Here is a 24,454-nt window from a genome sequence, read left to right as displayed (position 1 = left end):
TAACTGATAACAAATGTACCTCAGCAATGCAAGATATTAATAGGGGAAACTGTGGGAGCTGACCAGAAAAAAGGAGCATGTTGGAACTCTATTTTCTGTTCTAAACTAAAAACTGCTCTGGGAAGTAAATTCTAGTAGTGAAAAGGAAGTACTGAGTCTTATTTAATTTGTATATTCAATGTGGAATTATATTTAGTAACATGATAAATGTGTGAGCATAGAATTGCTATTTATAAATACAGAAGAAAGATATTAGCACTGATTATAGGCTAGTGATATAGCTATGATAACAGAATGCCATACTCCTAATATGGCTCCACCTAGTACCTGGGCTACCCATGCATCAGGTGGTGAAATCAGGCTTATATTTGTGTTTAAATTGTAAATATTTTCATTTTACCTAATTTCATTGACAACAGAGCATATAGTTGCAAAAAGAGTCTCAAAGGGAAAATAATCCTCTATCGAACCTGACATTTATAATCATTGATTAACAGGATCAGCACTAAAATTCTAGGGTCTAGGAAAATTGGAAAAAGAAAAGGTGCCTCTACTCTCAAATTCATTTATGCTATTTGTCAGGAAACTTAATTAAGACTTTGAAAAAACCCTGAGATCTAAAGCAACATTATAAGGCGTCATTGGGAAACATACTAAAAATTCCAGTTTGAACCCCGACTGGGGTGGCTCAGTTGGTTGGGTGTCTACCTGCGAAGTGAAAAGTTGCTGGTTCGATTCCCAGTGAGGGCACATGCGTGGGTTGTGGGCCAGGTCTCCAGTCAGGTGCATGAGAGAGGCAGCTGGTCAATGCTTCTCCAACTCATGGATGTTTCTTTCCTTCTCCTTCTCCCTCCCTTCCCAACTCTCTAAGAATAAAATTTTAACAAATCCTAAAAAAATCCAATTTGAAATAAAACTTACATTCCTACTATAATGTTTAAGATAATAGTTTTCTATGTTGTTTGATACATTATAGGGAGTAGCAACCCCCATCTATCTAACCATCTCCCATTTACTCATTAGGGCTTTGCTTTAATGCAGACAATGTAGAGAGGTTTCCTCTTTATAAGATTCTTTCCAGTTAGGATCATACACATGACTCGAAAATTATCACAAGTCTCGATCTCATAAACATTACATGTCAAGATCCAGACAGGAAGATACAGGTACATACAAGATTTACTACTCCATAATTAAATGGAAAGAATCTTACCAGTGTACTCTGGAAAGCAGATACTAAGATGCACTTTGGTCACTTTTTCTTGAAAGAGATCTTTTTTATTGAGAAACAGGACGATGGAGGTGGTTGCAAAGTACTTGTGATTACAGATACTGTTGAACAAGTGAAGGCTTTCATGCATTCTGTTCTGTTGGGTTTAAAAGATGAGAATGTGTAGAATTATTATTTGCAAAATATTATTGCTGGGTATTATAAACAATGATCTAGAAATAACATCTCTGAAGTTCCCGAGTTGGAAAATGTGGTAGTAATATTGGAACAAAATGCTTGCTTTTCACGCTGGCCTTGTTTTCCTTCTCGACTTACCACTTCTTCATCTTCCACTAGGACCGTGTCATAGGCACTGAGTGCTGCACAGAATATAATGCATGTAACTCCTTCAAAGCAGTGAATCCATTTCTTTCTCTCAGATCTCTGCCCGCCTACGTCGAACATTCTTTAAAAAAATAAAAATGATAGAATAACAAATCTTACAAATATTCCTCAAAATCCACATTAAAATTAACATTGGGAGTTACAAATGGATATTTTTGTATGATTAAAAAGTATTCTTCTGATTTTTATTCATCATAAAATGTCTTATTTGGCCAATTTGTAGCTCAGAAACCAAGAAAGAAATTTCATTGTATACTTTTTAATTCATTCAAATGATAGTAAAATAATTCACATACTGACTTTGAACATGTGGAAAATTTAAAGTAGTTTAGGGTTTTAGTAAGAAATTAATTAGCCTTAGGAGATTTTGATTAAAGTCTATATGTAGTCTTATATTAACATAGTCCACAAGAAGATTGAAAGCTATCATAGTTCAGATACTAGGATTCTTGGCTATTTCCTTAGCTCTTCCTACATTCATTTATTCATTCATTCAAGTGATTATTGATCTTGATCATAGGAAGGATGAGTATTATTAAAATGGCCATGCTATTGATTCAATGCAATTCCTATCAAAACTGCAATAGTATTTTTCAAAGAAATAGAACAAACAATCCTAAAATTTGTATGGAACAACAAAAGACCCAAATAGCCAAAGTAATCTGGAGGAAGAAGAATAAAGCTGGAGGCATCATGCTGTCTGATTTCAAACTATACTACAAATCTATATTGATTATAAGAGTATGGTATTGGCGTAAAAACAGATGCGTAGACACAATGGAACAGAACAGAGAGCCCAGAAACAGATCCATGCACTACCAGGGTGTCCAACCTTTTGTTGTCTCTGAGCCACACAGAAGAGTTGTCTTGAGCCACACATTAAATACACAAACACTAACGAAAACAAAAAATCTCATAATGTTTTCAGTAAATATACAATTTTGTGTTGGGGCATGTTCATAGCCATCCTGGACTGCATGCGGCCCACAGGCCACAGTTTGGACACCCCTCCCAGACCTCCTGACACAAAGATGAAAGATATTGTCACTACCTTCAGAGAACCCTCTGTTTTATAGGTAGGAAATCAAATACATTATTATAGTATAGTTAATAAATATCCTAATATACAAAATAGAATGTAAGCCTAGGGGAAGATTTAAGTCACCTTGGGAGATCATGAAATTTACTCATAGGAAGTGTTTGAAAATTTGTATTTTGATAAGGCACCATTGTGGACTTAGCAATTCAATACAGAAACCAGGAACTAGATTTTTAATGCCTCTCTTTCCCTTAACATCCATGTGGAACACAACCAAAATGCAGTTTCTAATTCAAGCACTTCTTTCCAACTCCTTTCCTCTTGTATATGCTACCAACACTCTGACCCGGGCCACTGCAAGAGTTCTGCTTCTCAATGGCTTCTTTCCTCCCTTAGAATCAGATACAAACTGGTTTAAGGACCACAACGGCTCTAACTCTTTTAGTTCTTGTTTACCTATCCAAGCTTAGTTCATACCACTTTCCTCTTCTTAATACAGTTCAATCATAAGGCTATTCTTTCAGTTGCTTTAATATAAACCTAACTTTTTGATATTTCAGGATTTTTGCAGTCTACATACTTTCTGCATGACATGATTGCCCTTTTCCTTATATAACACTTCTTTCTCAGCAGGTGTCAGTGTTAATATTTCCTCCACAAAGAAAGCTCTCTTTGTCCCTCATTTACTTTCTGTGACAATAGTCTCTTTATTTCACTTATAGTAATTGTTACAATCAGTCATTACTTTTTACATGTTTAATATCTATTACATCCCTACTAGATAGTGGCCTCGAGAGGGCGGGGACCTTATTTGTATTAATGACAGCTATATCCTCAGTGCCAGGCACTCTGATTGTCACATAATAGATGTGCAATAAATATCTGCTAAATAAATGAGTATATGCCATGTTAATGGGACGGAGGGGGTATTTTTATGTAAAGTGCACATGCAAGTTAAGGAGTGAGAGAATATGGTGTGTTTGGGATAAACAAATAATTTATATTTTGGGAATATAAGGATTAATGTAAAGCCATTGAGATACACGACCTCATAATTATTCATTTATTCAACACATATTTATTGGCCATACCAGGCATTAGAGGTTCAAACTCAAGAAGCTTCTTTTTTGGTGATGGTGGTGGTGGTGGTAGTGGAGAAGGGGTGTGTGTGTGTGTGAGTAGACTTAGGATACCCATATGCAATAGGGCATATAGGAGGTGGGTTGTAATTTGAAATGGAGTGATTAGAAATGCAGAAGATGATACATATGTAAAAACCTAAGAAAAATCAGTTTGAGGGATTGAGCCAAACGAATGCATGGGGAAGGATGTTCTAGGTAGAGGAAACAGCAAGAGCAAAGGATTTAAGCAGGCAAAAATAAGCCTGAGGTGTTAGGCTAGAAATACACTTACTGGGTCTTTTATATTACAGGAGAAGATGATACTTTATATTGCAGCCAATGGGGGACTCAGAGAGTTTTGCATAGGGAATTAACATTTTCTTGCTTTCATTTCTGTTGTTATTATGTTTCAATCACTTTGATCTGAGGCTGGAAGATAGACTTGAAGCAAAAAAATAAATTATGGAGGTTTGTAATAGTTTAACAACATATTACCAAGAAGCATCCAAGCCCTACAGAGATTTCAAGGGTAATAACTATACTTGGAATAATAAGTGTCAATCAGCTGACTTACTGATGATAATTGAAAATATTGTACATTGTATGTCTCTACTACTTCAGCCTCCATGTGTGAACCAAGTAGAGAACAGATATATGGAACTAAAAGTCCTCAAGTATATACACTGTGTACACACAGGGTGGGGAAACAGCAGGTTTACAAAACACAGAGTTCATTCTTGTATTATTATTTAATACTTATTGTGTTATTTTTTCATATGAACAACTGTAAACCTACTTTTACCCCACCCTGTATGTGGACAGATAGGTTTATAGGCAGATAGATGTGCACCAATGTGAAAATCACCCCATTCCACAGTAGATGGAAAGAGAAGATTCTCATTAATATTTAAGAGTTTAATAGTCATGTGGTTTGGAAATTTAAATTGTGTTATAAAGACTATTATATGTGCTGCCAATTACCAAAACCTCCGCAGTTTCAGACTTGCAGTATAAATGGAGGAAGAGAACAGGGTTTTGACTTTGAGGTTCTATTATGTGAAAATTAACCAACGAATTTATTTTTCAAAATATCAGTCAATATTCTTATTAAAGCAAGGATAATAAATATGCATTCAGACCTTTAAAATTGTAGTCAAATGATTTGTTAGCCCTTAAAAGTAATCTTAGTCTCTTTTCAAACTTTGAAAAATAAAGTTTTATCTGTTTTATTAAAATTACATATATTGAAATGAACCATAAAATGTGGGCTAAATAAAAATAGCTCAGATCATAACTTTTACTTCCTCTGTAAATCCCCACATTACCAATTGTAATGTTTTAATCCCAATATAACACAGCCAATAAGAGTTTACTCTTTGCCAGGCATAAGCATTCTTACAACAATTAACTCATTTAAACTTTACCATAAACTTACAAGGCAGGTACAATTATTATTTCTATTTTTCAGATGAGCCCTTTAAACAATTAGCCCAAGGTTTATTAATTCAACTAATATTTGTCGAAGCTGCTATGTAACCGGCAGCATGATAGGTGCTGTGGGAATGGTAGTTATGTTGGGAAGGTTGTTAAGCTTTGTGGTGAATCTCATTAAGTTTAAACCCATTTACTCAGACCAGAAGTCCCTGAACAGGACACACTGTCTGCAATTTACTCGATGAGGGTCCAATTCTCAAAACCTCATCAAGTAAATTGCAATTATCTTTTCTGGGGAGCCTATCCTTCTTCCCCAGGTCAGACGGCAGTTCCATGTGTTGTCAACAGGTTACTGGGCAAATTCTCCCCTTTCCAGGTGTTTTTTTCCTACTTTTCTAATGGAGATAGTAGAGCCAGTCTGGATTCTAGGTGCTGCACATATTGTCTATTTAATCATATATAAGTATATTATGGATCATTTGTTGGCAGAGAGATGTGATACTGTGATTGGACGAATGTGCGTTAACTTGTAGATTAACTTGGTGAGTTGAGGATGGAGTATACATCACTAGGATCACTGGGTTTGAACTTACGGTGGGCTTTTTCAAACTAAAACTGCTCCTTGCATTCCCACCCACTAGATTTTAACATGTGAGAACTTCCATCATTCTTGTTTTCTTTTTGGCTCTAATCCTCTCCTCAGGGTTTGCTTCCGTGGTGGGTACCCTGTAATGGAGAACTAACTATTCATGACCCAGGACAAACTTCACTGGGTGAAAGGAATATTTGTATTGAGAGCCCAACGTTCAAATTCCACAGTAAGAATGATGATGTCATAGGAGCCAATTCACAAGACATCTTGATAAATTTTCCCCACAAAACAGGGCTTGGGTTAGTCCAGTTAGCATTTGTTTTAAGCCTCTTTTTCTCTGCTTTAATGGACAACTAACCTATTTCCATCCATTCTGGTGAAAACTTTCTTTATTTAATCACATTTATATTTTTAATCAGATATATTCAAATCTTGCAAGTCTGAGAATATTCTTAAAGTGACTTTGGATAACTGTGCAGATTGCTCGCATGATAACCAAATATGTTACAGCAGAGAGAATAATCTTACTTCTTTCATGCTGACATTTTTTAAATTTTGAAAAAAAATTTATAGAGTCTCTAGTAATGAAAACATTGTTGACTTGAAATGCTCATTACCAAATCAGACCGATAGCTGGAGTTTTGCCTTTATATTGATTCCTCTGGATATTATGTTACCTTTAAGAAAAGTTATATTATGCTTTTCATTTGGTTTAGGGCAATCTATATGGAAAATAAATGGGGTGAATGGCCATGTAATACAGTTTTAATACCCTTAATGCCCTAAACAAGTTAAGGTAACCAGAGTGACATAATAATATTGAAGGGAACTTGCAGTTCTCATTTTGGGTAAAGGTTTTTGTTTTTATTTTGCTAATACATATTTTCTTATTAAGTAAGATACTTAAGGTAGGATTCCTCTTTTATTTTGTATTTTATTTAATCTTTATTGCATTTTTTAAATTTTTAAATGCCTGAAATGTATGATGTATCTAAAAATTGACCGGCCAGGCTTTTGATTGACAGCTGAACATCAATAATTTGTTAAATTGCCCATAGCATTAATATCGGGAAAGGCATCAGAGTTTTATGGCTTTATATTAAACAGTTGAATAATCAGTTTAATTTATAGTCTATTTTAAATAATCGGGAAGCTTTTGATTTTTATGGGTTTACGTAACAAGTGGCTAAATATTTACCTCACAAGATTATTCATACTTCATATCAGAATACATTGTTATTAACCTGCTCTTTCCAGTGCTTGCCAAATCATTGTCTAAAATAGGATAGCTAAAAATCAGCAGTGCTACTGCAGCTAATTCACTTGTTAGATGTTTTTACTGTCTTATAAGCATATGATTCTCTTGGAGAAATTATAATTATTGATATCTATATATTTGACCACAGAAAAATAAGATCTAATCTGAGCTGAAACTTACTTTAAACTTTTCTGTTGAGTGAGATTATTCAAGATGTTTGGTTACATCACAATTGATATGACTTCTTAACGTGGCTACATATGTATGACAGTGACCACAGAGGGATCTGTGTCATTGCCGCACAGCCAGAGCCAAATGGCCTAACCAAGTGCTCTGGTGCCCAGTTCTAAAAATTAGGGTGGGTACTCGCAGACATAAAGTATGTGCACAGAAGTCATTCTAAATTCTTCAATTGTTTGTGGTTAAAAAACAGAGTCAGAAGGACTTACAACCATAAGGGCGCCAGGGTCTCTACACTCCCATAATTGTTAATTCCATATTTAAGTGATTTTAAATAATTCCATAAGAAAACAAGTAATTGCATTTTAAAATATTTTATAATAGAATTTAAATACTTTTAAAAATTTTATTGTTGAAAATATTTTGTAGAGAAATTCCCTGCATTCTCTTCTTACAGAAGATGCCTTTAATAACTTACCCTCTTGAGTTGGAAAGCAAAACCTATCAAAGAAAGAAAAGAGCTGAAAATTGGTTTTAGTGGGTCGCAAAGAGGTAGTGATTGCATAGTGTAGAAAATGTTATGTCAAAATAAGCACTAACTGCTTCACCATCCAATCCACAAACATTTTACATTTTGGCATTTACACAGTAATGAAGAACTGGCAAAACCTTTCTCATTCCTCCATAAGAACTAGAAGTGTATGAAAGTAGACTAGGAGACATGTAACACAATGTGTACAAAATTAACCACAGAACTACAAAGGGACAAAAATATTTAAAAAAAGATCATGTACCAATGGAGCTCTAGAGATTTAATCTGAAGAGGCTTATTATGAGGAAAATATATCTTTAAAATACTGGTTTAAAAAAAATTATGCTGATGTAGTCTACTAAGAATATCTGTTTTATAAATTTCTGAATATTTTTATATGTAGTACTGATGAAATAAATATTCCAGAAAACAAACATGATTTCTGAGGCTTTGTGTGTTCATGGGCAATCATCCTGTACCCTAGTTTAGAATCGCAGACTTGGGAATTACCATAGATGCCTGTCAACTCCAAGATATCTCCTGAACAGGCTGACATTTCATTGCATTCCTCCTTTTCTCTCTGAAGGGAATCATGAATAACCAATGACATTAGAAGAAGTACCTACTTTATAAAAAGATGATTGTTTCCACCCCAGCTAACTCATAGCCCACCAGTGATATGCAGCGTAAGAAGTGTGCTTTTTGAAGTTAGAAATTTGTGCATTCTAATCACATTTCTAGCACTGCTATGTTTGATCTTGGGGAAGTCTTTCACTTACTTTTAGTCTCCATTTCTTAATTTGTTAAGCTTTATAAGGATAGCAATGCCTAGTTCATTATATACAGTTTCAGGGTGTACCTGAGTACAGTGAAGATAGTGTACACAGAGTGAAATAGTAATTTATTCACCCAGCAAGAATCAACTATATGTATTGACTCTGTGCTAGCCACGCTGATAATCACAGAAGACAGAGCTATAAACAGACATGGCCCTTGGCCTCCTGGAGTTCAGAGCATATGAGGCCAAAACAGAACAAAAAACAGTAAACTGAAAAAAAAGGCAATTTCATATATTGATAACTTTTTAAAAAGAGAAGAAAATAGCATCCTATATCAATGGTGTACTGACACTGGGCTCACTTGGCACCACTAGTAAGAGCTGTTTCTTTGTATTTCTCCGCAACTCTACATTAGTGACATCATGTTGGGAGGTTGAAATTGACCGCTGTGTCAGGGTATTTACTCCAAGGGAATCATCACGGGCCATAAATCAGCCTTTCCCCTCTCTTTGTCCCGGGGAGCTTGTTCTTATACGTTTACTGGTACACTGCTGTGCGTAGTAGTGACAGGGATGTGCAAGGATGATTAACAGGATGCTCAAAGCTCCCTGAGGAGAGAGCATTGATTTGAGGACTTAGATAAAAAGAAGCCAGCCCTTGCAGAGATCCAAGGTCAGAACGTTTTAGACAAAGAGAACAGCAAAAACAACAGCTCTATGGCTTGAATGTTCAAGGAATAGCTGTATAAAAAAAGACAATTTATGATGGTGCTTGTATCTGAGAAGATACTAAGTTGGTTGGTGATGTACAGAACGACCAGGGTTGTGAGCTTCTAAGTGTTCAACATATGACATTAATTTCCAAAACTGACATGCTCAAGACAATCTAGAATCTAGGAAATTCTATTAGCTTATGTAAGATACGTTAATATCAAGTTATAACTTTCTGCCAGGAGTTTACGACAAACTCATTAGATAAGTAAAGAAAAGGTATCTTTGTTCCTTGACGACTACTGCTAATTAATGGAGAACATGGTTTAGAATCTGGGAAGGACTAGACTTAAGACCTACACCTAGTTGCTGATTTGTGTTTCAGTGAGAAATTTGGAGAGGCAAAAGGAGAGTAAGAAAGAAAAGGCAAGCGTGCCAAAAATGCTTAAATAGGCTTGGGGGAGGCAGAGGAGAGAGAAGCAATTGGACTTGAGCTTACAGGGGAAAACCACAGAAACTGGATCAAAGATCAGGAGACGGGAGAAAGTGGTTGCCAAAGAGGAACGGCTCCACAGCGATGACAGGACTGAAGACGAACTTCGCTTACATTGCCAACAGGGGGTGTTGATCCCGGTCTTTGCGGACCTTTTGTACTAGTTTGGGCTTTTAAAAATGATCTGTGGGCCTGAAAGTTACGTATAAATTTTGAAGAGTTTTCTTCCATATCGTCTTGTAAAATATCCTGGCCACCAATGCCGTAACCATTCTAATTAGATATTGTATCTCACCAATTTTAATACTTAAAAAAACCCTAAAAACATTTACCCCACTAAAATAAATTTTTCTTCACAAATTGATACAAATAATTTGCCACCTTTTTTCTAGTTTTTCTACTTTATAAAAATTATTTTTCTTATTGTATGTGTGAATGACTTTATTAATTATTCTTTAGTGACTTTTTCATTACTGAAGGATACATATAGAACCTGGTTTTAATGTTCAATATTCCATCTTATCCACAATTGATAGGAAGAAGTGCTTAAGTTTGAAGGGACACTTTAGAAAATGTCTATAAGAATACAATTTCTATAGGTATTTCTCGGTATAGTAAAGGGGTAATTGTGCAATAGAACTTCTGTGAAGGTCTTGAGAATGCAAAGGCAACAGAAATAATGGACTCATTTTTATAACCCAATCATACTTCTAAATTAGGTTTTGCTATTGCAGTAAGTAGCATCATATTGAAATAATTCTCTTCTCAATTATTTATATTTTTAAACTAAGGAAACAAATTAATAGGAATATTTCAAGCAAATGGGAGGGTTGGAGAGCAAAAGAAATAGGACCTCTGGCACCTGTTGCTTAAATGTTATTTAAATATATTTCCTTTTTAAAGTAAGATATCAGTTTCAGGTGTGAGAAAAATAAAATCTAGCTCCCACCTGGCCTTGGAGGAAAGGATGGGGCTCAGGATGAGGGTCCACGTACGAGGATAAAAAAGGACAGTAAGGGTCAGTTGTACTGAAAGTAAACTAGGCCTAGGAGCACTACCAGCGACTCACTGCGCTTGAAAATGCGTTAGAACTTTTCTCTGCACAGAATTATTGAGCATGACAGACTTTTCTGTTGATAGTTAGGGAGACATTTGCTTATACCTGAAATGAAGGTCTTTAAAGGAGAACTGAGTTTCAATGATTCCAGTTGTTTTCACTCGCGAATGGAGAACATCCTGCTCATTTGGGACATATCCAGGAGCTGTTATTCTGTCCAAATCATTAAGGTAGCTAATAAAAAAATAAAATAAAATAACATACATATTTTTACCTTTGCATTTGAAGATACCAGGATATAGCACAAATGATTTTTTTTTTTGATTAGGGTCTATTAAAAGTATTAAACTCCAGCCTGGTAATTTTCAAATTCTGCTCATCACAATTACCAGAGCTTATTGGGAGGGATGTTGCAGAGCAGTGAGCGTGGTACACAGCTGGCCCATGGGGGTGGGGGCCCCTTTTAAAAGTAGACAGAGAAATGCTGCCTTAGCTTGCATTTTCTGAGGTGTATAGATAGACATTTGAGAGAAAAGTTCTCTTTATTAGACTTACATCATCCAAATGGTATAATGGTGATCGTTAATCTAATGATCACTAGACTAATCTCAAAATGTTATAGTTTGTATGTAGGCACTCTGAATTTTAAGAAACAAACTTTTGACTTCCTTGCTGGTTCACACTGGAACTAGTTCATGAAATTGTTCATCCACCCCTGAGCCAACATTCTTGGGGATAGAAAACTGAGCCTACATTGTGTACCCACTCCTGCCTGTTCTACTCTTCCATCAGTGCATCAGTGTGTCCCACTCTTCCCTGGGGCCATATTTAAGAACCCTACTGTTACCAGGCTGAATACTACCCTCTTTCTGCTTACAGCATCTAGGAGTGATGAGAGACAGGAAGAGGTCTGATTAAGCTGTGTGCTCTACGAGAAGAGTCTATTAGATTAGAGGAAAGAAACAGCTCTTAACTTCATCCTCAAAACCAGATAATGTTTATAGACTAAAATTAATGTTTTATTGCTTTAAAAACAGTTGAAAACCACTGTTCTAGACTTTTGATACAAAGGCTTTAGTAGATTAGCAATATGGCTATTTCTGGGGAAATGTTATATAGATATAGTAATAGACTGATAAGGTTTTTAATGACCAAATTTGCCATTATATTGAACCAAGTTTACATATGTAACTTAAATAGGAAGATGATTATGGGCTTACATGCCTACAGACAGAATTTGAGAGGTAGAATCCAACTGAATATTATTACTTAAAAGCTGAATTTTTCAGAGACTAAGTTGAATAGTTGTTTATGCCTTAGCACCTAACATAATGCCTCAAAAAAGCAAAGCTGTTTTATCATTTGTTAAAAAATAAGTTCAGCAGCAACATAGATAATTTATTCTTAAAGGATCTTTCTCCTTTTAAGCTGAAATAAACTTATAATAGGTAAGTACCCCGAAGGGATTTTGGCCAAGGACAAAGAGACAGTCACACTTCAGAAACACATATATGTATAATATGGAAATATATCACCATGTTTTAGTCTAATAAAGTTCAATTTTCTTAAAAAAAGGAAAAGAGACATATAAATATATCATAAGAAAATAGTCAAAGGTTTTCCTAGCTTATCTATTTTCTATTTTGTTAATCAGATTCCTTTGTGAATACCCTATGGACAAAGCCTATCTAGGTGGTAGGTATACTGTTGGTTAAGTGGTTCATGCAGGGGCAAAAACAAAAGAAAAACATACTGGCCATGATAGATATTAAATTTTAATAATAACCAAATGAATGCTTTGGTATAGAAAGACACATTTTAATGTATTTTATTTGCATATATAAGTCATTTCAAGCAAAGCAGAAATGTTAGCAGAGTGACATATTTGCATTTAAAACATTTGCTTTTATAAACAAATACAGGATTTGGGTGCTCAAGCCTGTGGGCTCAAACTTAAACCAAATCAGAGGCCCTAAGTGTGTGTGTGTGTGTGTAATCTCAAATCACTTAAGAATATCTGATTCCTTTTCTATGCGTGTGAAAACACTATTTTTCCTAGTCCAGTTGTGTTAAATCTGAAAGCATGTGGAATTCCAGCAGCACCCTGGACAGCCCCCGTGAGTAAACCATCAAGCAGTAACTAAATTCCTTCCGTTTGCCACTGTCATGACTCGCTCCATTCAGTTTGCTAGCGCTGTGGTGCGGGAGGCCTTATGCTGCCAGCAGTATTATTTTTTGTCACACTGCTTAGTACTTCATCTCTGTTGGCTTCACCTTGAAGGGTCTCTATGTTTGAGAGACGAACAAATTATCTCACTTTCACCAAAAAGACGACAGAAAGCTGAAGAAAGGAAGAAAAGAGAAAAGAGAGGAAAAGAAAGGAAAGACAAGAGAAGGAGAAGGAAGAGAGAGAGGAAGAGAGGAGGGAAAGAAAAGAGGCCATTGCTTTATATAATCCATAGACCTGGATTGGTATAGATCTGATATTATGTTTTCTAGTTTTAAAATGTAAATATTACTCAATACTTGAGAAAAACCTGCTGTTCATTTCTGGAAGAAAAATTAGCCATTCAACTGTTTTTTTCTGAACAAGTTTTTACTTAATATTTCCTTTTAAGGACCTGTAAAAACAAAAAAGTTAACATGTAATGTTTTTGATTTTATGTGAAATCTTTTTGAGACATGGCTGGGGGGTAGCGATAGGGGGAATCAACTTTACTGTTGTTATTCTACTGCCCTAAAAATAAATCTGGAGAGTTAAAAACCATTACATTATCAGGAACATTCACAAGTTGGGTGCGAATAGATATTGCATACATGTGTTTAACTTGAAGAACAGATAAATTGCTCTTAATATGAATCTATATGATAGTCCCAGTGTAAAAAATATTTTATGTCAGAACAAATAAAAAAATTAAAACTGAATATTAAAGTCTAGAAAATACAATAAAATGTCATTTTACCTGCCCTTTTGACTACAATATATACATTTTTTCCTATCAAAGAGCAAAGAGCAAAGGTAAACATATGATAATATAACTGTAAATATGTTTCTTATGGTATTTTAAGGGAAAATCAGGTTTAATCAATAATGTGTACCTGAAGCTAATTACGACTGTCTATCATCTATCTAATTTATCTAATATTTTTCCTCTTTCCAGAACTTTGCTAAGCAACTTTTTATGAAAATATTACATATTTCAATTTCTTATTGCGACTGCTTTTATCAATGATTCATATAGAAAAGCAGTATTTTCTGTACTTCAAATAATCTTTTTAGTATTACAATGTGACTAGGTACTGAGACACTTATAAAAAGTTTTTTAAGTTTATATAATCACAGGATGATATGCGTTCTCTACTTGTCTCGTCACTGAGACAAGAGCTGGTCAAGGATGATGTGCCCATTGGGTTTGGAATTTAAAATGAATGTGAAAGAGTAATCACAGGAGACTGTTATCTTTTCCTAGAATTTATATGGTTGGTTTTCTCTCCATAATCCTTCTGCTCATCATGATTAAAAATCTGAAGTATCATGCAAGTTTTATTGTTTTGTCCTCAAATAATCTTTCAGTTTTTTTCACTTTCACATTGTTGTTTTTATTTTCTTTTAAGGGCTGATGGAGTGTTCTGTTGTGTTGGAGGTTCATCGAAAGGACTCTATACCTTTTTACATATTCATATGCATGGGCAGAAATATAGAATTAATATTTATACTATATTTACACATACATACATATATACACATATTGTAGGAATATGACAATGGGATAAGAACCACTTACTAAAATAAAAACAAAATTATTTTGATAGTGAAATTATAAATAATGTCACTTCCTAATTTCTTTTTGGCTAATAATTGCTAACTGGATGATAGCTATGAAAAATATATAATCATTCTTGAGACTCAAAAAGAATTCCAAAATGTACAAATGTTGTGGATATCAATACCTTACTTCTAGAACTCTGTGTCATCCTCTTGGAATCAAAGGAAACCCAACGCATGTGCCAGGGATAAGATTACTTTAGAACATGACTTTAGTAACATGGGTAGAGATGAAATGAATAGCCCCGAACGTACTGTGCGTGACATCAATCTGCTTCTGTGTTGAGCATGAGGAAAATGATTGATACTTTTTAATTCAGAGAACATATTTAAAGCATATAGATCTCCAGAAAATTGTTTCAAAATTAGTTATTTAAAATGCTGCCCTGGGTATATTTTTTTACATCTCATTTTGATTTTCTTTGTTTCTCTTGAATTAAGTTTATTTTAGTATAATACAATGTAAAGCCATTTACTTACCTCATTTGTGATTGCAAATGTACAGTATACAGTTATAATTCTTTATTTGAAATATGTTAACTACAGTTCCCATCACAATGTGTTCACTTACTAAGCTGCGGAGTCGTTGAGCTGATACTTGGATGACCTCTCAACGCAGGCCTGGATTCCCGGATCTCTCCACAGTCGTTTTATTACCTCAGCCAGCTCAGGTGTCATTTCCCCGTCTTCCAGGGTGTGTGCTGCCGCATAGAGTTGCTGTTGGTCCTCCTATGGCAATGTTTTTATGAAAAGAACAAAAGTGTTTTGTTATTTTAAATAACATTCTTCATTTTTTTTAAAAAAAGCATTTCGATAGGGTGATTTTATATTATTTGTTTAGGTAATAATTCCATTGAACATCTATTCAGTATATCTTAAGGTTAATAAAACTAAAGTTCCTAGTAATCACTGGCTGATACCCAAAAGAGTTCTCCATTGCAAAAACTAATATATTAAATGTTATAATTTAAAAAATAGGATATTTTTGCCTAGATAACTAGCTTTTGAATATGATGTGAAAAGGGATAATAATATTTTAGTGTAAGTCCATTGAGATCTCAGGTGCTCAAAATGCTCTAAAAGATTAATGGATATGATCTAAATTGGATTTTTTTTATCATAGCCCATTTTTTCCCTTAGGAAATAAAAATACCATGCAAAATTTAGAATAAAAATAGAAAATAAAACTCAATACTCTAAAATTGTACTTAAAATACAATTTTAAAATACAATTGTACTTAAAATACAATAATATTACTTGCCATCATGTACCTTATTTAGATTAACCATATAAATGAGTAATGGTAAACAGTTTGATCCACTCAAAGTTTTCAACATCTGTGTGGTGTTAATTGCATGTCTTCGGGCAAGTTAATAGGGCAGGGGTCAGACTTCATGAAAAAAAAAGAGAGAAGAGAAGGGCATTTGGGAAAACACGGATAGACCTTGAGAATATTATGCTAAGTAAAAGAAGTCAGTCAGAAAAAGCTAAGAACCATATAATTTCACTTATATATGGAATATAAAACTGAAACTCACAAATACAGACAGACAACAGTATGGTGGTTACCACAGAGAAGGGGCTGGCAGTGTGGTAGAAGGTAAAGAAGACCAAATATATGGTGACAGAAGATGATTTGACTTAGGGCAGTGGGCACACAATGCAACATACAGATCATGTGTCACAGAATTGTACATTTGAAGCCTATGTGACCCTATTAACCAATATTACCTCAATAAATTTAATAAAATTAAAGAAAAGAAAAGAAAAGCAAGCAAGCACCATGTTAACCTTGATGAGATTTGGAGCTGACAAGAGCAGAAAGAAATAAAAGTACACTGAGTAAATAATATGGCCCACAGTTTATCTAAACTAATTATCGAATTTATTTTGTGAGAAATTTTTTTTTAAGAATAAGAATTTGAGTTTCAAAATAATTACTGACCATTATAGACCAGGCAAAAGAAGAAGAAGGGGGGTTAGATTCTGGTTGTCAGACTCCAAATCTTACACTCTTTCCTTCATATGTTATTATATTCTCAAGACAGTTAGCACATGTAATACCTTACACAATTCTCACAACAGTTACATAGACACTCTTTTTTTTTCCCATTTTACAAATGAGAACTCGAAAGCTAGGTGGTTAATTTGACAAATCAGCAAGGACAATGAGCATCAGAAGAAGAGTCAAACCCAGATATATTTTGTGCAATGTCAGGAGTACGTCCAATAAGAACTTGTAGGTTTTCCGATGCATTTTAATTTATTATTATTTAAATTGATTCAAAGTTTATTTTACTGCTTTATTAAAATTCTACTCTTTGCATGAAAAACTAAAGGTGTGTTTCTTAATATTAGAGAGAGGCTCTGTTAAGACTAAAAATCTTATTTTTGTCTTTCTTCACATTGAGATTTTATTGCCAAGCCAAACTGATTAAGTGAGAATTAAGCCAATGATTTCAAATGGCCCAAATAAAAGGCTTGACCCCATTTTCTTGCATCAGCACAGGGTAAGATTTAAATCCTTCTTCCCGATTAGTTGGACCAGAGAGAGACCTGCAAAGCCAGCGAAATATGATCCAGGCACTTTTACTGGCATCATCTTATTTACCTCTTTCCACTATGAAAATGTTATTTAGGACAAATGATGCAATGAAAGTTGCTCAAACAACTTCGTCCCTACAGGGAAAAAATTAGTACCCAGTTAGCATACATTTACAGACCAAGTGAATAAACTCATTTGTTTCTCTTTTGAAATTTCCATTTTTAATTTAAATATAATTTGTTTGTATAGATATCATGAACATAGTGTCATCTTGAACATTTAAATGTCACAAAATCCTCTTTGATGACCACATCAATCCTAGAACCTTCCCTGAGAGCAAGCAATCCTATCAATTTGTCTTTCTAAATTTTTAATTTTTACTTTATTGAATTCATTGCTGAAGTTAATGGCACTGATTTAAGCCTGTGGGGCACTTCTTAAAAATACCGATGCCAGGACCTTTAACCAAACAAAATAAGTCAGAATTTCTGGGTGTCAGTTCCTGCAAAGATTTTTTTTTTTAAATCTTTCAAGTGACACAATGTGCAGCCTGAATTGGGAATCCCTGGACATATACAGTTAAAAAAAAAACAAACATAAGAAATTTCTTACTAGACACACTGCATTTCTATTGTTGAAGTTTTTCTCCAATTATTTGAAGTGCTGGCACAGTAATTTAAAGCAGGGGTCCCCAAGCCTCCAGGTCCATGGGCCATAGACCAGTACCAGTCTGTGGCCTGTTAGGAACCGGGCTGCACAGCAGGAGGTCAACAGCAGGTGAGCAAGCAAAGCTTCATTTGTATATACAGCCACTCCCCATCTCTGACATTACCACCCGAGCTCTGCCTACTGCCAGATCCATGGCGCATTAGATTCTCACAGGAGCAGGAACCCTACTGTGAACTGAGCATGTGGGGGATCTAGGTTGCACTCTCCTTACGAGAATCTAATGCCTGATGATCTGAGGTGGAGCTGAGGCGGTGATGCTACTAGCATTGAAGAGCGGCTGCAAATACAGATTATCATTAGCAGACAGGTTTGACTACATGGAGACAATAATGAATCAATTGCTTGCGGACCCATGTCAAAACCCTACCAGCAAGTGGCATCTGACAATTAAGCTACATCTGGTGGTAGGCTATAAAGCCATTTCCTCCTCTTCACAGTCTGTGGAAATATTGTCTTCCATCAAACCAGTCCCCGGTGCCAAAAAGGTTGGGAACCTCTGATTTAAAGATTCATGTGTTTAAGGGATAGGGCCCACCAAACATATTTGAATTTTTTAAATATATAACACCAATATTAACAGATATTATGAGAGGTTGTCTTGTACATAACAGCCAAATTGATTAAAAACTGAACTCCTACTGCTTATCTTACTGCCGTATTTTAATAACACCAGTACTTTCCCATCAAACTCATAATAAAAACCAAATCCATTAGTATTGCTCGCAAGGCTCTACATGTTTTGACCCATGTCTTTCCTTTCGTCATTATTTCTTTATCTCTCCCTCCCTCTCTGTCTCTCCATCTCTGTCTCTCTCTCCCCTCTCTTCCTTTCCCCATTCCTCAAGAACCACTGGGTTCCTCACTGTTCCTTGAACTCACCAGCCCCGATTTCAGAGCTCCTTTCATGTCCTTGTTGCTCATTTCCTCTGTCATTCAGGTGTCTTCCCAAACACCAGTCCCTTAAGGATGCCATCCAGGGCCACCCTTTCTTCCATTCTTTCATTACTTTCTAGCCCCTTAAACCCCTTGATTTTTTCATAGTACTTATTAATACTTAGGTAGTACATATTTCTTTATCTTTTTCATTTTAACAGTTTTTATTTTTTTTTTTTTGGCTCAGCTCATTTTTTTTAAATTCTTATTTATTCTATTACTGTTGTACCAATTTTTACTCCCATGTGCCCCTGTCCTCCCACCCCACCCCTACAGTCCATCCCCATCCTGTTGTGCATGTCCAGGGGTCATTCATACATGTTCTTTGACTAATTCCTTCTCCTTTCCACCATTCCCCTCCTTCCCCCTCCCCTCTGGCAGCTGTCAGTCTGTTCCATGTTTTAATTATAAAATTGCTATAGAAGAAATGCTTTAAAAAACAAACAAACAAACATTTGTATCTTTTACATTAGGCTGTAAGCACTTGAAGGGATTTTATTATTTTGTTCATTACTGCATCCTCAAGACTAAGAACAGAACCTAATGCATAGTATATGTCCCTAAAATATTGTTGAATGAATGAATCAATAAAATAAATATGCTAATTAACTCAGGCCATGTATTATGTACTGTAAATGTACAATGGAATATTACTCAGCCACAAAAAGAATGAAATCTTACCATTTGAAACAATACTGCTTGACCTAGAGGTTACTACACTACATAAAATAAGTCAGACAGAGAAAGACAAATAGCTTATGAGTTCATTTTTATGTGGGGAGGAGGGAAAAAAGTGAAGTAGAATAAAAGGTACAAACTTCCAGTTATAAAATAAATAAGTTCATGGGGGTGTAATGTACAGCAGTAATAAAAACACTCCCAATAAACAAAAGCCCTGGACTGGATGGCTGCACAGGTGAATTTTACCAACGTTCCGAGAAAAACTAACACTTCTTCTCAAATTGTTTCATAAAATTCAAGAGGAGGGAAGGCTCTCAAATTTTATGAGGACAGCATTATCCTAATTTCAAAACTAGAGAAAGACTCTACAAAGAAAGAAAATTATAGGCCAATATCTCTGATCAACATAGATGTGAAAATCTTCAACAAAATATTAGCAAACAGAATACAGCAATATATCAAAAAGATCATACATTATGATCAAGTGGGATTTATTCTAGGTATGCAAGGTTAGTACAACATTCACAAATCAATAAATGTGATGTACCACATAAACAGAATGAAGGGCAAAAACTATATGATTATATCAATATATTTAGAAAAAGCATTTGATAAAGTCCAGCACCCATTTATGATAAAAAGTCTCAGCAAAGTGGGTTAAAGGGAACATAACTAAACATAATAAAGGCTGTATATGACAAACCCACTGCCAGCATCATATGCAATGGGGAAAAACTACAAGCAGTCCCCTCAAGATCAGGAAAAAGACAGGGATGTCCACTTTCACTTCTCTTATTCAACATAGTACTGGAAGTCCTAGCCACAGCAATCAGACAAGACGAAGAAATAAAAGGCGTCCACATGGGAAAAAGAGAAGTAAAATTGTCATTACTTGCAGATGACATGACACAGTATATAGAGAACTCCAAAGATTTAACCAAGGAACTACTAGTACTGATAAATGAATTCAGCAAAGTAGCAGGATAAAAAATTAATAACCAGAAGTCAGCTGCATTTTTATATGCCAACAATGAATATAAAGGGAAATTACAAAAATGATCTCACTTACAAATGCTACAAAAAGAATAAAATACCTAGGAATAAACCTAGGTATTAAGGATGTAAAAGACCTGTACCTAGAAAATTATAAGTCACTGAAGAAAGAAATAGAAGAAGATACAAAAAAGTGGAAGCACATACCATGTTTGTGGATATGAAGAATGACATCATTAAACATGTCCATACTACCCAAAGCAATCTATAGATTCAATACAATTCCTATCAATATTCCAATGATGTGTTTCACAGAGCTAGAACAAATATTTCAAAAATTTATATGGAACCACAAAAGGCCCCACATACCAACAGTGATCCTGAGAAAGAAGAACAAGTTTGGAGGAATCATGCTACCTAATATCAAACTGTACTACAAGGCCATAGTAATCAAAGCAACATGGTACTGGCATAAAAACAGACACATAGAGCAATGGAATAGACTAGAGAGTCCAGAAAAGAGCCCACACCTTTATAGTCAACTAGTATTCGACAGAGGGAGCAAGCACATACAAAGGGCTCAAGATCGTTTATTCAGTAAATGGTGTTGGGAAAGTTAGATATATGCAGAAAAATTAAACTAGACTACCTTCTTATACAAGAATAAATTCAAAGTGGATTAAAGACTTAAATGTAGACCCCAAACCATAATAATCATAGAAGAAAACATAGCCAGCAAAAACTCAGACATTACTTATAACAATATTTTATTGGATATATCTCCCCAGGCAAGGGAAAGAAAAGAAAAATTAAACAAATGGGACTGTATCAAACTATAAAATTTTTTCATGGCCGAGGAAACCATCAACAGAATAAAAAGACAAACCACAGTATGGGAGAACATATTCGCTGATCTATCTGATAAGGGGTTAGTATCCAAAATTTATAAAGAACTTATAAAACTCAACACCAAAAAACCCCCATACAATCCAATTAAAAAATCAACAAGGATCTGAATACACATTTCTCCAAACAAAACATACACATGGCCAATAGACATATGAAAAGATGCTCAACATCACTAATCATCAGAGAAATGCAAATCAAAACAACAATGGAATATCACCTCACATCTGTCAGCATGGCCATCATAAATAAACAGCAAATGTTGGTGACAATGTGGAGAAAGGGGAATCATTTTGTACCATTGGTGAGAAGGCAGATTGGTGCAGCCACCATGGAAAGCAGTATGGAGATACCTCGAAAATTAAAAATGGAACAGCCTTATGACTCAAAGATTCCACTTCTTGGAATTTATTTGAAGAAACCAAAAACATTAATTTGAAAGAACATAAGCATCCATGCTGTTGCAAAGGATATAAGCTCCTTCTTTCCCTCTGCTGAATAGAATTCCATTATGTAAATGTACCATAGTTTTTTGATCCACTCATTTGCTGATGGGAACTTAGGTTGCTTGCAGTACTTGGCTATTGTAAATTGTGCTGCTATGAACATTGGGGTGCATAGGTTCTTTTGGATTGGTATTTCAGGGTTCTTAGGGTATAATCCCAGCATCGAAATTGCAGGGTCAAAGGGCAGTTCCATTTTTAGTTTTATGAGGAAATTCCATACTGTTTTCCACAGTGGCCCCACCAGTCTGCATTCCCAATCTGGAGAGCATTATGCTAAGTGAAATAAGCCAGGCAGTGAGGGAAAAATACCATATGATCTCACCTTTAACTGGAACATAATCAACAACAAAAAAAAGCAAACAAAATATAACCAGAGACATTGTAGTTAAGAGCAATCTAACAATAGCCAGAGGGGAGTAGGGAGGGGATAGTGGGGAGAGGGGTTTACCGGAGCTACTATAAAGGACACATGGACAAAATCAAGGGGGAGGGTGGAGGCAGGGGAGGGAGGTGGGTTTGGCTGGAGTGGGGTGGAGTGTTGGGGAGAAAATGCAGACAACTGTAATTGAATAACAATAAAAATTTAAAAAAAAAGAGAAAGAACATAAGCACACCTGTGTCCATTGAAATGTTATTTACAGTTACCAAGATATGGAAGTCGTCCAAGTGTCCATTAGTAGATGAGTGGATAATACGTCTATGGGGCATTAACACCATGGAATACTACTTGGCTATATAAAAAGAAGATTTTACCTTTTGCGATGTTACGGATGGACCTGGAGAACATTATGCTAAGTGAATAATAAGCCAGTCAGAGAAAGACAAATGCCATATGATTCACTCATATGTGAAATCTAATGAACAGACTGAACTAACAAGGGAAATGGGGACAGACTCATAAATAGAGAGCAGGTTGACTGCTAGTGGTGGGGGAGGTGAGTTGGTAGAGGGGTTGAAAAGGGGGTTGAAAAATGAAAAAGGATTCATGGACATGGACAATAGTGTGATTGCTGGGCAGTGGGGGACAGTATAAGCAGACTAAATGTTAATAGAAAAAATACAATAAAGATGAAATCAAAACATTAAAAATAATAAAATAAATAAAGAAATATAATCCATAATATCAAATTAACTTTGTATAGTGATGGATGGTTATTAGATGAATTGTGCTAATCATTTCACAAGTGATACATAAATGTTGGATGACTACATTGTATGCTTAAAACTCATATAATTTATATATCAACTGTGCTTTAGGAAAAAAAAACAACTTTAGCATCATGAAATATTTCTTTTTCTTCCTAATGGCTTCCAATGGTAATTTACATGGTCTAAACGACAAGTGTGAGAAAGAAAAGAACAAATGTCACTTTTTTCTCCATACTTACTATACTGTGCCTCTCTAGTTTTTATTTTTATATAACAAAGTATTTAATAATTAATCTAGGGACAGTTCAATTAATGTCTAGATGCAGCCAGTTGCTCCTGGAGGGAAATAGGGAAATGGGTGGGTTCTTACTATGAATTGTACACAATTCCTGGTTTTTTGGATGTGGCTAATTATTATTGTTCTTTGGATAGTACTATGTTTCATTTGTCACCTAAGATGGTTTTATATTCTTGCACATAAACTTTTTTAAAGCAGTGCATTTTAAATGTATTTTAACATAAAATAATTTTATTACAAAACATAAAATAGAAGAAAAATGAAACTACTTAGATGCTATTTTATTAACAAAACTATGATGACGAGTATATTTATTATAGAAACATTTTAGTTAATCACATAATTTTGAATTCTTAAAAAAAAACTTTATAAAATAATTGTTTCCCTGTGCCACATAGTCTTGTTATCATCACTAAATGATAATTGTAGTGTTTTTATTTTTAAAAAATCTCCATGCAATGACTCACAATTAAACTAAGAAAATAAATTAGAGATACTGCAGTTTGATTTTTATGGAATAAACTCTTTCATATTTAGCAAATATAACCATTATTTTTCTCTAATGTAGTATACTGTTTTACATTAAGTTTGACTCCTAGGAACAGTCAATGTTAAATAAGATTATAGCACACAATCAAAAAAAAGGTTTCCTTTAAAGGAAAACAGGAAATTTTACACTAAATAAAATTAATGTTTCCAAAATTCATGTTTCATATTCTTAAATTTTGGTATAGATTAGTACTGCAAGTTCATTAAGTCCTGTTCTATTGCTCGAACTCCATTGTAGGACCTAACACTATAATTATTTGCATACTTACTGCACTTCTAGGATTGACATAATCAATCCCCAGGGTAGCCATGGCTTTCACAATAGACAGGATGGATTGCAAAGTGTTACTGTAAATTACTGCTTTGAACTCCATGCATTCTTGCTCACTGTAACCGTTCTTATGGATGATCCTATAACATAAACATGAAATGCTTTTGTGAGTTGAACAATTGATTATTTTGTAATATTAAAACACATCAATAATAACTTGCTTGAGTAAAATTACAGTATGTCTTTGTTTAAAGAAG

At 34.8% G+C, this 24,454-nt stretch overlaps 1 protein-coding gene across 1 annotated transcript in view; it reads right to left on the bottom strand.

Moving 5' to 3' along the window:
• The window catches only part of GNAT3 (G protein subunit alpha transducin 3), a 49,138-nt gene that overhangs the window by 3,860 nt on the left and 20,824 nt on the right, over window positions 1-24,454 (bottom strand). Inside the window, exons 3-7 of the mRNA XM_024557535.3 lie at window positions 24,196-24,337; window positions 15,208-15,365; window positions 10,916-11,044; window positions 1,547-1,676; window positions 1,214-1,367 (exon numbers count right to left, since the gene is read on the bottom strand). Coding sequence (XP_024413303.2) covers window positions 1,214-1,367; window positions 1,547-1,676; window positions 10,916-11,044; window positions 15,208-15,365; window positions 24,196-24,337 — 713 coding nt within the window. The remainder of the gene's footprint in view (window positions 1-1,213; window positions 1,368-1,546; window positions 1,677-10,915; window positions 11,045-15,207; window positions 15,366-24,195; window positions 24,338-24,454) is intronic.

The sequence above is a fragment of the Desmodus rotundus genome, chromosome 6 (assembly GCF_022682495.2).
Source record: "Desmodus rotundus isolate HL8 chromosome 6, HLdesRot8A.1, whole genome shotgun sequence".
Classification (NCBI taxonomy): Eukaryota; Metazoa; Chordata; class Mammalia; order Chiroptera; family Phyllostomidae; genus Desmodus; species Desmodus rotundus.
The sequence above is the reverse complement of the archived record's forward strand: the minus strand, read 5'-3'. Positions and strand labels throughout refer to the sequence as shown.